This window comes from Pelodiscus sinensis, chromosome 15 (genome assembly GCF_049634645.1).
Source record: "Pelodiscus sinensis isolate JC-2024 chromosome 15, ASM4963464v1, whole genome shotgun sequence".
NCBI lineage: Eukaryota > Metazoa > Chordata > Testudines > Trionychidae > Pelodiscus > Pelodiscus sinensis.
In genome coordinates, this window is record NC_134725.1 from 33,401,156 (window position 1) to 33,417,464 (window position 16,309).

At 37.8% G+C, this 16,309-nt stretch overlaps 1 protein-coding gene across 5 annotated transcripts in view; it reads left to right on the top strand.

Annotated features, from left to right (window-relative positions):
- BCL7A (BAF chromatin remodeling complex subunit BCL7A) overlaps positions 1-16,083 on the top strand; it is a 41,626-nt gene extending 25,543 nt beyond the window's left edge. For all 5 annotated transcript variants that reach the window (XM_075898650.1, XM_075898647.1, XM_075898649.1 and 2 more), the window contains 4 exons: positions 3,348-3,444; positions 5,403-5,570; positions 11,281-11,402; positions 12,599-16,083. In XM_075898650.1, the coding sequence (XP_075754765.1) occupies positions 3,348-3,444; positions 5,403-5,570; positions 11,281-11,402; positions 12,599-12,670 (459 nt within the window). In that variant the 3' untranslated portion in view covers positions 12,671-16,083. The remainder of the gene's footprint in view (positions 1-3,347; positions 3,445-5,402; positions 5,571-11,280; positions 11,403-12,598) is intronic.
- Positions 16,084-16,309: the final 226 nt, after the last annotated feature.

The following is a 16,309-nucleotide window of genomic DNA, read 5'->3' on the forward strand; positions in this document are numbered from 1 at the left end:
GTTCCCTTTTCTGAAATTAAATGCCACAGTGTTGGGCTGCTGAGGTGTTTTTGCCACCACAGAGATGTTAAGTTTTATTACATTACGGTCACTATTTCCAAATGGTCCAGTTATATTTACCTCTTGTACCAAATCTTGTGCGCCATTTAGGACTGAATCAAGAATTGCCTCTCCTCTTGTGGGTTCTAGAACTAGCTTCTCTAAGAAGCAGTCATTTAAAGTGTCAAGAAACTTTATCTCTGGATTCCATCCTGAGGTGATGTGTACTTAGTTAATAAGGGGAAGTTGAAATCCCCCACTATTACTGAGTTTGTTTTGATTGCCTCTCTAATCTCCCTTAGCATTTCTCAGTCACTATCACCAGGGCTCGACAAACTGCGGCGAGAGCTATTTGCCAGCCCTGCACCATGCATGCGTCAGACCGGCGCTGTGCATGCGCACAGCACCAGCGAATGGGGCACACAGAGCAACTGGCTGAAATCTACTTGCCATGGGCGAGTAGAAATGGCGGTTTGTCGAGCCCTGACTATCACTATCCTGGTCAGGTGGTTGGTAGTATATATCCTTTCTTTTATATTCTTCTTGGAGCATGGAATTACTATCCATAGAGATTCTATGGAACATATTGGCCATTTAAGATTTTTGCTTCATTTGATTCTACATTTTCTTTCAGGTATAGTGCCACTCCCCCACCAGCATGACCTGATCTGTCCTTCCAATATATTTTATATACTATTACGGTTGCGTCCCATTGATGGTCCTCATTCCACCAAGTTTCTGTGATATCTATTATATCAATATCCTCCTTAAATACAAGGCGCTCTAGTTCATACATTTTATTATTTAGCCTTCTTGCACTCGTGTATGTGCACTTTGAAAATTTATCACTGTTTATCTGTCTGCCATTTCCTGATGTGTTTGAATGGCATTCTTTTCATTTGACTGTTTCTCATCTGATCATAATATTTTATCCTCTTCCATCCTCTCCTCCTTATTAGACCATAGAGAATCTCTATTAATTGACCCTCCCCTAAGAGAGAGGTATATGTCTTATCCATGTGTTCCTCCGCACCTCTACAGACTCCCACTTTCTCAAAAGTTTCCTCAGTTCCTAATAAATCTAAACCCCTCCTCCCTACACCATCATTTCATCCTCGCAATGATGGTGGATGAAACTGAGACTCTGGAGTTCTGCTTGTTTACCTGGCTTGCACATGGAACTGGAAGCATTTCACATAATGGTACCATTGAGGTCCAGGATTTCAATCTCTTTCCTAGCAGTCTAAATTTGACCTCCAGAACCTCTCTCCTACCCTTTGCTATTTCATTGGTACCACCTACAGGTACCACAATCACTAGCTGCTCCCCAGTACTACACACAAGTCTATCTAGATGTCTTGAGAGATCAGCAAGCTTCGCACCAGGTGGGCAAGTCACCATATGGTTCTTCCGGTCATCATAAATTCAGCTGTGTATGTTTCTAATGATTGAATTTCCCTTTACTTATACTCATCGTTTCCTAATGATTGGAGTTCCCTCCCCCAGAAAGGTATCCATCATCTGGAAGGAGGATCCCAACTAGAGGATCATTTCCCTCTGCTCCAGTTGAATGTTTTCCTTCCCTAAGTCTTTCACATTCCTCAACAGCACAGGGGATGTCTGACCGGAGGTGGGAATGTGCTACCGTGTCCCAGGAAGCCTCATCTGTGTACCTTTCTGCCTCCTTTAGTTCATCCAATTCAGCCACCCTGGCCTCCAATGTCTGTATGTGGTCTTCGAGGGTCAGAAGCTCCTTGCACTGAATGCACACACACTGAATGCACCATAAGGGAGGTACTCATACATGCTACATTGGGTGCAATAAACATCCCTACTCTGCTGCTGGGCTTCTGCCTCCATTCTCTGCTACAGATAAATAACCATACCAAGAACCTAATTATTTAAATCAGGTTTTAGATCAGTTTAAAAGAAGTTTAAAAAAATGCTAAGTATATCTAGCTCCCTTCAAATTCCCCTTTTAAACTCCCTCACAAAACTCCCTGTTAGCTGCGCTGTGTGCTAAGTTCTCTGGTCACTTAATAGCAGGCTTTTATATAACCCCAGCCTTCCTGATAGCCCTGGCCCTCTGGTCTAGGCTTGACCACTGAATAAAGGGTTATTTTTCAAAGCCTCATTAAGAAGTCCACAACTTCCAACTGCCTTCCTTAGCACACAGTCCTTCAAACAAATAGCTCAGCACATGAACCTCCAAACAAATAAACAAACACAAGCTCAGCACACGGTATCTTTCAGACACCAGTAAATACCCCCCCAAACACATACACTACAGACAATCACTTATCCCAAGTGTTCTGTAATTGTTGCTACTTCATGTGGAGAACTCCCTCATGAAACTGCCTGTTGGCTGTTCACTAAGCTCCTGCGGGAGTGTCTTTCTGGGGAATTATATACCTTCAAGCTTCCCCAACAGCCTAGCTGTGATAGAGGAGTCATCCACAGTCTTAGCTGTAGGCAGAAATAAATGATAGGCTGAAAATAAAATGCGTATTTCATGGTGTTCTGAAGGCTAGCAAACATCCAAAGTGAAAAAATACGTGTTCAAATACTTCACTTTAGTACATTTCGACTCCTCTCTATAGAGAGCTGCCCCAAGCATAACATTCAGGTGGGTGTTTTGTCTGCAAAGTAGTATGACTGCACTTGGGAAAGGTAAAAAACTACTCGGGCCTTTGTTGTTGGTTATAGTTCTACAGTAAGCTATGGTACAGTTGCCATTATAAAGAGTGAGGTGTGGTATTTTGGTCTATCCCAAGAGATTGCAATCATCAGCTCCCAAATTCTAATACTTATTCTTATGCAGCTCCTTCATTTTTCCTTGGATAAGTCACTGGACCATTCTCCTTCAGTTTTTCCAGCTGCAAAATGGGGGGATAATAATGAGCTACCTCACAAGGATGAGGTTATGTTGTGTGGCGTTTTGAAGATGAAAGGTGAAAGTGTCCTGATCTGTGATTAGGGTTCCTAAGCACTACAGTATATAAATAATATTTTTAAATACTAAACATTAGCAGAACTTTGGGTAATAGTTGTTGGTTTTTTCCTCAGTGGGTCACAAAAAATAAAGTGTATAAGTATTTTTTCAGAGACTTTTATGACTATTGCCTTATCAGTGTTCTTGATAATTCTTGACTTGTCCTTATTTCCCACATGAAAGTTATAAGCATAATATGCTTACAGGACTAATGCACTGAGCTGGAAGAGGGGGTATTATTCTAACACTTGGATGATGGTTTCCGGGCTAACAATTACATGACTTTTAATTTTTGGGGTGTGTTTTTGTTTTTCAGAAAAACAAAAATAAGAAAAAAGGCAAAGATGAAAAATGTGGCTCTGAAGTGACCACTCCAGAAAATAGCTCTTCTCCAGGGATGATGGACATGCATGGTGAGTGGAACAGAGCTAACCCATGCTATTCCATGCACTGTTCTAAAGAAAGTTATCAACAGACAAGATTCCTGTTGGAATCAACAAGAGTTGCTAATGTGTACATGAGGACAGAATTAGGCCAAGTGAGAATTAAAAAAAGCAAAGAAATGCATGGCACCAGATCAGTGTCTGGTATACGTCCATTAACGTTGATGATGTCTGCTATGAGAAGAGTGAAGTTACCAAAATAAAAGACAAAAAAGATAAAACAAATACATAAGCCAAGGTGCTGTTTCACTTAAATGTAGCCTTGTGCAATTTAGCTGCTTGCTTTGGTAGTGGAAAGTTAATGAGTTCTTCTATCTGTATTTGCTAACTCAGACCTAGCTGCAAATGTCTTCACAGTGTGTATCATAGTGTGTATCATTGTTCATTTCTGTCTATAAATGTTGGGGTACCTCACTTAGCTCTTTAGTCGGCATAGGGGCTGATAGTGAAATCCATACTATCGACTGCGTTGTGTCCATTTTTCTGGGTATAAATATATTGGGGCTGAAAGGCCATCTGACTACCAACAACTATTAATATACTTCGTTCAACAATAAACCTGACTCGGATGCCTTTATATCTTATCTGAGTCTGTGGTCTTTGGGGGCTCTTGTGAAGTCTGTTATGCTAGCTTTGTGTGCAGAGCTGATATGAGATACTGAGGGAGCATACAAAAATCCATGCAGTCAAACATTTATCACTGATGGAGCAGGAACTCTGTCAGGATGCCACATCAGTGAATCCTAAATTTACTGTATCGCTGTCCTGAACTACTACAGCCAGAGCTACTTCTGTATCTGAGTTGGAGTAAAAAATGCAGAATTTTAGCTTCAGCAACTTGCACATTTGCCATGCACCTTTGTCACAGGCTTCTTGTATGACTTTGTCTTGGACAAATAATTTATTCTTTGTCCATTCCCCATTTCTGAAATGGGGCTGATGCTACTTTTTTCTTGCTTTTTGTTCATCTTGTCTATTTAGATTGTAAAATCTTTAAGATAGGGATTCTCCCAGATTTTGTGTGGTAACTATCTCAGTTAGGACCTGATTTCAGTTTGGGCCTTCAAGCCCCACATCAGTACAAATAATAATAAATGTGTTCAATGAAAATACACCAAAAGGCCCCTGGAAAAATGTACTGTTACAGAAGGGTACTGTGTGCTTGATTAGCAAGTTGTTTTATAGGGATTGTTACATCTGTACTGGTTGGCTGTCAGTTTCTGGTTGCAATCCAGCTGTTGGTTTGTACCTATGTAGTGGTTTGGGAGTGCTTCATTCCCTGCACAGATGATGTTAGATGAGGCACTCTAGGGAAACCTGGGGCTAATCCCCCTAAGGGGCTCTTGATATTAGGATTGGATTCTCTCTTTGACTTGACATTACCCAGGTTTGTAGACCTTCAGGATGCTCTGGGAGACCCACCTGTTCTTTTGAGTAGAGGGAGAGGCTTGAAGGAGCATGTAAGTCTGCAGAGTAAGTATTAATAGTCCAGTTGGGTACCAATGCTCTTGATGGTAAACTGATAAAATTAGACTGGTCTTCAGTCAGTCTCTTTTGTTCATAATACAGAATTCTGGTTTCTGATAAAAGATGTATATAATATAAACCCAAGGATTTTGTACTACTATTGGTTAGAGTCCTCAGTCACCACATTTGAAGAAAAAAGTTAAGCTGCGATGTGTGTAACAGACACTGTCACTTGAGTGAAGGGGACTTAACTGTAAGGAGTCCTACTTAGTTTGAATATCTTGATTTCCAGATATTTTCTCTGAAAATTCCCTCTGAGGTCACTGGGATTTTTGGGTATTCAAAGCCTGCAGGATCATATCCAATATTAGATATGTAACAATGTATAAAATATATAACTTCAAGAAGAGCCAAAATCTCCTGTTTCATTCACTTTTCATCAAGATAGAATTTTTTTCCAGATGACAATAGCAACCAGAGTTCAATAGCCGATGCATCTCCAATAAAACAGGAGAACAGTAGTAACTCAAGTCCAGCACCTGAACAGAATTCAGCAATACAAGCAGATGGCACCGAAGTAAAGTCTGATGAAACTCAAGCAGATGCAAAGGAGCAACCAGGTTCAGAAGGTAATACATATAGATTTATCTTGCATCTGATGCTTTTCTAATAGGAAGCTGTTTAAATGATCATTTACATTCAACATTCTTGGTAAAAAAGAAGGTCAAATAATAAAACTGGAACAGAGTGACAGGCATGTTATACAAAACACTACCATCCATTCTTTCAACACAGCAAAACAGCAAATACAACTTTCAAAACAACTCACAAAACATAAATGAGGAGTTGTAAGAATCCACATATTAGCTAGTTAACTTCATAATCATGTTTAATTAGCTTAAGTCATCTAAACTTCATTGTAGTAATGCTGCAAAAATCAGAGCAAAATCCTTGGTATGTAAGTATTATATTTATGTACTTAAAAGTCCTATTGATTTCATGGGGAGCAAGAACAGGTTTAAACTAAATTACAAAAGTAATTACTTCCATGAGAGTTCTACTGACAACAGTAGTAGCTGTCCCAGCTCTGAAATCTTTACTGCAGCTAGATGACTTGCTATTCCAAAACAGAGGAAAATATTTTTCTGCATGGTTTTATTCCTTAGAGATTCAGGTCCTGTTTAGGTTGGAGGACTGTCTGGAAATAGTGAAATGGTTACATCACAAGAGCTAAACAGGTAAAATTTGATTTGCAAAAAAGAAGAGATTTTTATTGACTCTAAAACTTGCATTTTGTAAAACGTATTTAATGTCAGCAATTGAAAATTAACATACTAAAGGAATAAGTTGCTTCAGTATTCAGAATCCTTAGGTTTTCTTGAGAACTCATAGTAAACTCCCCTTTATTGTTCACTGATGCACCAGTGAAAGCATGGAAGGTCAGACTTGGTCATTCCAGATATTCAAGTTAAAAAAAACAGTAGGGGTGGAGAAATCTTAACATGAAAAACCTTGTAGTCCCTCTAACTCTGTATCAAGAAGCAAAAAATAGGCTAACCCAAATCTCAAAAAATTCCTTTGCAGGTCACTGTTCAGACAATTCAAAGCCCTGATCCTGCCATGTGCTCAGCCAGTGGGACCTGAAGATAGCCATGATTGGGCTCTAAATGAAAATGGAACTAACAAATACTACTATTTTATAACTTGTGTGTGTAAATTTTTATTTTAGCTTTACCTTTTTTAATTCACTTTGCTACATTTCTTTTTAAGCCAACTCTGAATCTGTATGCCCAGTTTTCTAACGAGTACATAATGTATTTTATTTGCTGTGCAGAAAAACAGCAAATGCCATTCCAGTGAAAATGTTTTAAATCTCACTTTAATGCAATATTTCTTCAGTGCCATGTAAAATTTTAGCAGTGAAACTTTAGATGTGTATTTATGCCAAATCTTGTGTTGTGTTGTTTTGAAAGAAACCATTTTTTCTCTTCCCTGTTATAAATATAGAATGTGGTTAAGTGTATATTTTAATAGTGTTTGCAAAATTCCTGCCATAACAAAGCATTTAAATAGTCTGTGGCAAATCTCTTCCTATTGATTCCGTTATTAACTCAGTAGATCCTTCATCCAATTTAAATTTAGATCCGTTATTTCAGTAATATTAGGACCATGTACATCATGCTAACTACCGTCAATTACTAAAACATAACTGTTTGCTGCAGGGCAATTTGGCAGCTAAATCATTACCAAAGTATACACAGGAAAACCAAAATTTATAAAATAGTGTTCTCAACTGACTGTTCATTAAAGACTATACAGGTTTACTGCCAGATGGTAAACTTGCCTTTAACTTGCTCATGAGTGAATTCAACTGATTACATAATAGACCTGCTCCTATGACTAAATTTAGGTTCAAGGAAAAACTTTCCTCAGTTTGGTTCCAGAGCTATTAATGAGAAATGAGAGTGAGAAACTAAAGCAAAGTACAAACTAATCTGGCCTTTTTTCTGATTAGATACTGTGTGCGTTTAGTTACTGTCTAAAGCCAAATAACCCATTAGCTAATAGAGAAAAATGCTTGATCATTTAGGTTTGGTTATGACATGCCAAGCTGAGTTTAAATAGCAGGAAATATATTAAGGACTCAACTCTGTTCCGCTGTTCACCTCATGTGATAACTCTGAAGCCATTGGGGCAACTTAGGGGAAGAATTGGTCTCTAAGTACCTAAAATAAACATTTTCATAATGAACAAATATATTTAGCACAATATTAACAGGTCTGACTCTCTCTGAGGACAAGTAATGGGACATAGATTATTTTGCTTACAGAACACCAGTTTGACTCTAGCAGAAATCTCTAGCAACCAAACACCTACTGACATGATGGTTCTTAGGTGATATACTGTTGAAATATGTTTGGATATTTGTTTATTTCATCATTGACGAGTGTACACTTTGCAGAACCTACCATCACTAATTGATGTTTTTTTGTTAACAATATCAGTGTAGGCAAAGGGTTGTATTACACAGACAAATTGTGTTTCCTGAAGTGATAATCCCTGAAAGTCAGAGTGGAAGTCCATTACTGAAGTAGGGAAAACTGTATAGGGAAAACTGACACAGCCCATGTTGATTTATTCTGAGGTTGGAAGACTATCGTTAATATCTTTCAGAAATCACATATGCGATAAGAACATAAGAACGGCCGTACTAGGTCAGACCAAAGGTCCATCTAGCCCAGTATCCTGTCTACCGACAGTGGCCAGCACCAGGTGCCCCAGAGAGGGTGGACTGAAGACAATGATCAAGCGATTTGTCTCCTGCCATCCCTCACCAGCCTCTGACAAACAAGAGGCCAAGGACACCATTTTATCCCCTGGCTAATAGCCTTTTATGGACCTAACCTCCATGAATTTATCCAGCTTCTCTTTAAACTCTATTATAGTCCTAGCCTTCACAGCCTCCTCTGGCAAGGAGTTCCACAGGTTGACAACACGCTGTGTGAAGAAGAACTTTCTTTTAGTTTTAAACCTGCTACCCATTAATTTCATTTGGTGTCCTCTAGTTCTTCTATTATGGGAACTAATAAATAACTTTTCTTTATCAGCCCTCTCCACACCACTCATGATTTTATAGATCTCTATCCTATCCCCCCTCAGTCTCCTCTTTTCTAAACTGAAAAGTCCCAGTCTCTTTAGCCTCTCCTCATATGGGACCCGTTCCAAATCCCAAATCATTTTAGTTACCCTTTTCTGAACCCTTTCCAAGGCCAAAATATCTTTTTTGAGGTGAGGAGACCACATCTGTACACAGTATTCAAGATGTGGGCGTACCATAGTTTTATACAGGGGCAGTAAGATATTCTGGGTCTTATTTTCTATCCCTTTCCTAATAATTCCTAGAATCCTATTTGCCTTTTTGACCGCCGCTGCACTCGTTGTGGAAGTTTTCAGAGAACTGCCAAAGCGACGAGGAGTCCTGTGGCACCTTATAGACTAACTGAAGTGTAGGAGCATAAGCTTTCGTGGGCAAAGACCCACTTCGTCACATGCATCTGACAAAGTGGGTCTTTGCCCACGAAAGCTTATGCTCCTACACTTCAGTTAGTCTATAAGGTGCCACAGGACTCCTCGTCTATTTTGGTAGCCTCTCTAATCTCCCTCAGCATTTCTATGTCAGTATCGCTGTCCTGGTCAGGTGGTCTTAATATATCCCTACTGCTAATTTCTTATTATTGGAGCATGGAATTTCTATCCATAGCGATTCTATGGAACATGTTGATTCACTTAATATTTTTATTTCATTTGATTCTACATTATCTTTCACATACAGTGCCACTTCACATACAGTGCTTTTTATGCAGTATATATCAGAAGTATGTAGTATGGCTTCTCCACATATTGTCACTATCAAAAAGATTTGGGGCTCCATTTTGTATTTCACAATATTATTGACATGTAAACTCCACAGGATAGCATCCTTCAGTTATAAATAAAGACCATTGTGTATACCTAGCATTTTTAAATCAGAATTCCCGGTGAACAAAAGGGAGTTAGGGAAGTAGGGTTGTAAAATCCCATTTAATTGGCTAACTGGTTAAACATATTCTTATGCCCACCCAGAGCAGCCCTGTCTGGGATGCAGGAGCAGCCCTTGCCTATGACTGGCCCGGGCACCCCACAGGTAGGGGCTGCTCTGACATTCTGGTCAAAGCAGCCCTTGTCTGCAGGTACCCTCGCTCAGCTCGGACAGAGCCTGTTTTGGCTAGGAGGCCGGAGCAGCCCCTGCTCCATCCCAACAGGTTAACTTTAAATGGTAAGCCTCCTCAGTCAAAGGTGAGGCTTACTTGTTAACCAGTTGAACCTTGACAACCCTATTGGGAAAAGCAAAGAGTGTTGGATCAAGCCCATAGACTGTGGCTAGTTTTCACATGCATGAATTAGGGATGGACCAAATGTAGGTCCTATTTGCTCTGTAAAATTAATCAGGTCAGAGACCTGTTTTTATGCCACAATACGTTTTTTTGAAGGAAGAGGCACACACGGTTAAAACATTGTTATGTCTTATAGAAAGAAGTGAACTGTAGTTTAACTGTGTTTGCAAATTGTCCTATAGAAGATATAAGGAATTAAGGCCCTTTTAATCTGAAAGTCTTTTAGTGTTTTCTTATAGCCACACAAACAATTCTATGACAAATTAAAGGAAAAAAGCCACAAAAATAAATATTTTATATCTAATTGAGTCACTTTGAGGAAATATCACACTTCAGACCAATTTAATAAAAGATTTTGTAGAGAAGGCTTGCCTTTCAGTACAGCCGTTCCCCGAGTTGCAAACTGTCGAGTTACAACTGTTTGCACTTATGCCCAAAGCTCCCATGGGGCGGTCATAAAGGCGATCACTGAGTTACGAACACAACCCGCGCTTATGAACAGTGCGGTCGCGTGTAACTCAGTGGGGTCCGAGTTACGAACAGCTCGAGTTACGGCCAAATGTTTGGTCCGTAACTCGGAGAGAGGCTGTATATGTGTAAAGTTTCAATGGATATTTTGTAACCAGTAAAGAACTTCTAAATGTTACCCTCTTTTCCTAGGGGGATTTGAGATTTTTAAAAATAAAAATTAGAATATAGGAGTGGAGAAGGGAATATATTCACAAGTTGCTTGTTAGATTGACAGCAGCAATGAAAGTTAAAACCAAATAGGAATTATTGCAAACTTGAAACCTCTAGAGGAGATCCAATAGACTTGAAAGTCATATAACCTTACTGTTGAAGCTAGAATTCTAGTTACTGTGTTAGAATGATTTCATGCTACTTTTTGTAGGAATAGATATTAAGTGTCATGGAGGAAAAATTCCAGTTCAGGTAAGTAAGTTCTTTCTATCTAGCTGCCATGACCGCTCTCCTCCCCTGAGTTTGTTGAATATATTATTCTTTCACTTCCTATCCTCAACCCTCCATCCCACAGGTAGCAATATTTCACTATGGCTTTTAATTATTTCCATATTTTTATATATTTTATCTAATTGTTTTGATTTATTGTCTGATAAGTACTTTGACATTTTTGTGTAATACAGGTGTGGGCGATGGCTGCCTCTAGTGGCTGGTCCAAGTAGCTGTACACTTTACAACTAATAAGTACAAAGAATTCATTTAATACAAGTGACAGAATCCTGTGGAATAGGTTCAGTCCACACTGACAATTCCAGTGTTATAATGTGTATGCAATCACAACTGGTTATATTTGAATGAAAGGTAATATATATGAATTACCATTAGAGAGCAAAAGCTTTTATTGAAATTGATTTGTGTTTAAAACAAGAGTTTACTCTTTCAGATACTTCTGATGAACAGAATTCACAGTCTTCAATGGAAAATTCCATGAATAGTTCAGAGAAAGCAGAAATTCAATCTTCTGGAGAAAATGATATAACTACAGAGGCATCTAAAAACTCTCAGGTAACCTTCATTAAGTAGAAAAATGCTTTTTATGAACTCCTTTTCCAAATTCATTATGAATATAAAAAAGTTATTAAAGAAAACCTGTCAGGAGACCAACCACATTGACATTTTATTTCCTTAACACTGTTACTAAGATCACCTTGGACTATTAACGAAAATGCCTGTTGTGTTTTTTACCAATCATATGGACTGCTGTTTCAGTTTCATTCACCTTTAGCAGTAAGAGAAGACTGATCAGTTTCATTTTTGGGCTCATCTGCACCAGCCAGTTCTGATGTGTAAGAAAAGTTACAATCCAAATAAGAATATTTTTATTCATTTTGGGCACAGGCAATGAAATGCATCTTTCCTCCAGGAGTTATTCAGCAGAGAACAGATTAAAATAGGGATGTGAAAGGTTAACTGATGGAGGCTGGAGCAGCTCCCCACCAGTGGCAGGTGGGGAGCATCATTAGCCCCATATGGGCCCCACCAAAGACTGGAGCATGTAGGTGGGTCATTCCAGCCTGGCTGGGAGCAGGTGTGCTCAGCCCAGCCGGTTAACATCATGTTTAACTGGTTAACCAATTAAACTAGTTTTACTTCCCTACAGTCTACTGGATGGTATCCCTTTAATTTCCATTTGGAAATAAATATATTGTCTTTTTATAAAACAGTAGAGTTAGAAAAAATGTAATCAACTCAAAGGGCCAGATTCTGGCTTCAGACCTATGGCTAGGTATGGGGCTGTGATTTGGGAGTTATCATGCCTAAATCTGCACTATAGGTTCTCTCTGGGACTTGGTGGTTGTTACACTTTTGAGTGCACATGAATCCATGCCAAACCTCACATACTCTGTCCTGCAGAAATTGCCACTGCTACTAGAAGGTCTTTGGTTTTTGTTGTGGCTCAGTAGGTAGCTGAGGTAAGTCACAGTCTGATCATATGTTAATGCTGTTGCTTTGGAGTATATACAGTGGCTTTATGCTTGGAATGGGGATTTTGCCCTGTGTGAGTAGGTAACAACAAGATCAAGAAAGGTGATGTGTAGAAAGCTGATTTCAGAAAGTCTGTTCATTTGGTATATCATTCACATCTTAAAATACTGTCCCTCATGTAACACAAGTAATTATTTTTTATTTTAATCTGGTATCTACCGCACCTAAGATTCAGTCCAATGATAACATGAATTCTTTCTCTCTCTTCTTTTAAGGACTCTGAAGGAGTGCCACCTTCTAAAAAGATGAAAATAGAGTCTTCCCAACAAAATGTTGAAGAGATTTAGACTATAGATTTTCCTGATCAGTTTTTATGTAAGGTACATCAGTGGGCTTAATCATAGAACAACCTTACTTAAGTATCTTCTCTTGGATGAGAACAGAACTCCTAACTTTTCAAGTTATCAAGCAAAAATCCAAGAAAACCTAGCAAAGGTTTAACTTCTCAGACACTGAAAACTTTTTCCTGTGAAACAAATATTGAGAACTTTTAAGTTACTGTCTCTGAAATGGTTGGAGTAAACAACTCAGGAGGGGTCTACGCACTGTTTCTAAAGTCAAAATTACAATTATGTTGCTGCTGTTGTTTTTGTTTTTTCATTTCTCTATTTAACAATGTAAGATATTTAAGGATGGTACAGGTCAGGTATTAGCTTTCATGTGAAGTTCATTGTTCTGGTGTGATGTCTGCTTTTGTTTTGTGCCTTGTGTTCTGAAAACAGTGCTAATTTTAAAAATTGTTTTACAGCTGTCTTCTTTGCAAAGTGGCCTATGTTTGTATAATGCCATGTAGTAAGTTTTTATTTTTATTTTTTATTTTTATTTTAAATCCCTGGTGCTTAAAACTTAACTAATAGAAGTGAGAGCGATCTGGAAGCCATTTTCACACTTGGAGTCCAAGGAAACAAAGAAGCATCAGATTTTATTTTTCTGCAACTACAATGGAGACCATTTATTGAATGCACAGCATTCGCAAACTGTAAATCTGGTCTTAAACTATTCTTAACTTCATCAGAAGTTAATGTGATTTATTTACCATGTCTATTCCAGATCTGAATAAATTTAGTACAAGCAGAGTAGATTCATTATTAGGTCCAGATCTATATACTGGGTACAGTATTTTTTTTATAGAAGGGTTCCACTATAAAGATAGGATCAAAGGGACTGATGTGCAGCAAATGATTTATTTTGATATCAGGTTTTCACTGAACTGGATTTCATTGTACTGTTCTTTAATAAGATGTTTACTGATATTTCTAGGCTATACTGCATTTGGGATTTTTTTTAATTATTCAGCTAGTCTTTGTAAATAAGTCTTATTTCCATAATCTCTACATTTACTGGTAGAAATGATCCTTTCTTTTCAATTATGTTTGAGCGTGCTTATGCTAGGCTTGTTTGAGAGGCTACAAGCATGTGCCAACTCCTTCCAAGTCAATAGCATTTAGAGGTGCAGAGTATCTACGTGGATCAGGCCATAAAGGGCCTGATGTTGCAAGGGCTTAGTACTTCCAGGGAGGTGCAAAGCCCCCTCACTACCCAGTGATGTCGGTGGTAACTACTTATGTAACTAAGGATTGTTCACATGAGGTGTAAATGTTACTGGATTGGGCCTTAATCTGTATTTGCTGTCAGAGGGAGATGTGTCTTATAAAACCAGATACCATATCTCCAAAAATTTTGCAGAGTTTGTAAGCTAAGAACTGTAAATATTTTTAAATTATTTCTTCTCCCTGTCCACAGTTTCATAATTAGCTCTTTGTAAACTTGCTTATTTCTGAATCTCCAGTGGTGAAAATGGCTTGAGCTTTGACTACTGCATTGCATTTACAATTACCACCTTAATTATGAAAAAGAGTTGGGAGTAGGAGAGGAGTGAAGAGCCAATGCTGACCTTCCATGAGATGTCTGTTAGATTAAACTCCAAAGCAACTTGCTATGCGCATTTTGGGAACTTTTCCTTATATGTCAAAATAACCTTTTTTGGATCTCAACTAAATAAAATTTGGTTGCAAAGCGTTCATGAAACCAGTGTGCTCCCTAATAAGTTTTTGGTTTCCCTGGTCAGATTATGAAGTCCATTAATTTTCTTAAAACAAGGAAATGAGGAGCCAAAAGTTATATTTGCACAATAAACATATTGGAATGGTAGAGTGTTTTCTCTCTTGAATCGTGTGTGTGCTTAAACATGTAGATAACTGGTCAACAGCTATTAGTTTGTATGTATATTACACTCAGATTTAATTGATATTTTGTGAGGAAAAATTCTATTTGATATATAAAATGGGCAAATTTTTAAAAAGACTTTTAAAAATGCTTTGATTTACTAGCATTTTAATTTTGAATGCTAAAACTACATGAATCTGATGCCACTTTTGACAAATAGTCATGTTTACCAATCATCTTCAGAAGCATCCGAAAATGTTTTTTTTAGTTTTGATTTGTCTATAAGTTTCCAATGGGTTAGATAGGCTTTTTGATTTCAAAGCAGATTCCTGTGTTTTAGGAAGAAAAATATAAATAGCACTAAAAGACCTCAAATTCTTGATTAGATAGAAATGTTTATTGGCATTGTTGACCTGACACCAAATTCCTTCTTTTCCTCCTGTGGCTTCTGCTCAGGATTGTGTTAATTGTTCTGTGGCTTGGAAAACAAAGCAGCTGTTGCTAGTGGCTTAATTTCTAAAATAGTAAACTTTTTATTTACATCTTACACAAAATACATTCAGAACGTCCTTTAACCACAGATTCTAGTGACAACAGACAGCTGAACAAACAGATAGGTTTGGGTTCCTTAAACCTGTTAGTATCGTTCTCTCAGAAGAGAGACCTTGACAATATCTGGTATGAAGTAATCCAAAATAACATATAAGACTGTTGTTAGTCTTTCTTTGAAGTGCCTGATAACATTAATGGGCCAGTGGACGTGATTAAACACATTTTAATTCCAGAAAGTAAAGATGTGACCAGACCAGAACGTAGGATTCACATCTATTTGAGGTTTGGAACCACATCAAGATCCAATGTTTTGGCTTGGACATATCTCTATCAGAAATTTGTTTTTAAGAACTCACCGTAAAAGAGTATTGAAAGCATTGAGACACGAAGCAGAAGGGGAGTTGTAATTTATTTCAGGGTGACTGAAAGTTCTCATACAGATAATGTTTTAGAAATAGTGCACATATAAAGAAGTGCTTCCTTGCTACATGCTGAATGTTGGAGCTTCAGTTACAAAAACAAGAAACTAGAAGCAAAAAAGTAAATTAGCATAGGTTGTTGAACACATTAGAAGGCCTTCCAAATAGGGATTTACTCAGCCAAACATTTTATAGCAGAACTATTCCTTAGAATTTTTATGCTTGGGAAAGTAGTTGTTAAACATTCCAAAAAGTGCTGGCACTTACAAAACAACAAACAACAAGGCAGTATAAAATACTGGTTTTGGGTGGCTATCTTCATACATAAACATTGTCATGTTTTGGAATGTTTTATATATCTAAGGGTCTGTTAGAAGATGTAAAGAATTTTGTTTTTTTCTCCCAATACCTAATCATTTTCCATTCTATGATTTGTGTGTGTGTGTGTGTGTGTGTGTTGTACAGCAGTATAATTTTTCACTTATTTATTCCATCAGTAGCTATGGTTTGTACAATGTACAATGGTTTCATTTAAAAAATAAAATTAAAAATCGTAAGATGAATACCGCGTGAATGATTTTTGATCTAGAAATTTAAGAAGTTCAGTTTTGTTTCTAATTTAAAATCAATTTCAGTTTATAAATAGATTTTTTTAAATTGTGCATTCTGTGGTGTCTAATTCCATAATACATGAAACAAATATTTCACTCTTCCTGATTCTTACTGAACTAAAGTGTCGTAATACTGCTTCATTAGAAACTTAATAAGTTGTATGGATGAATGGGTGGT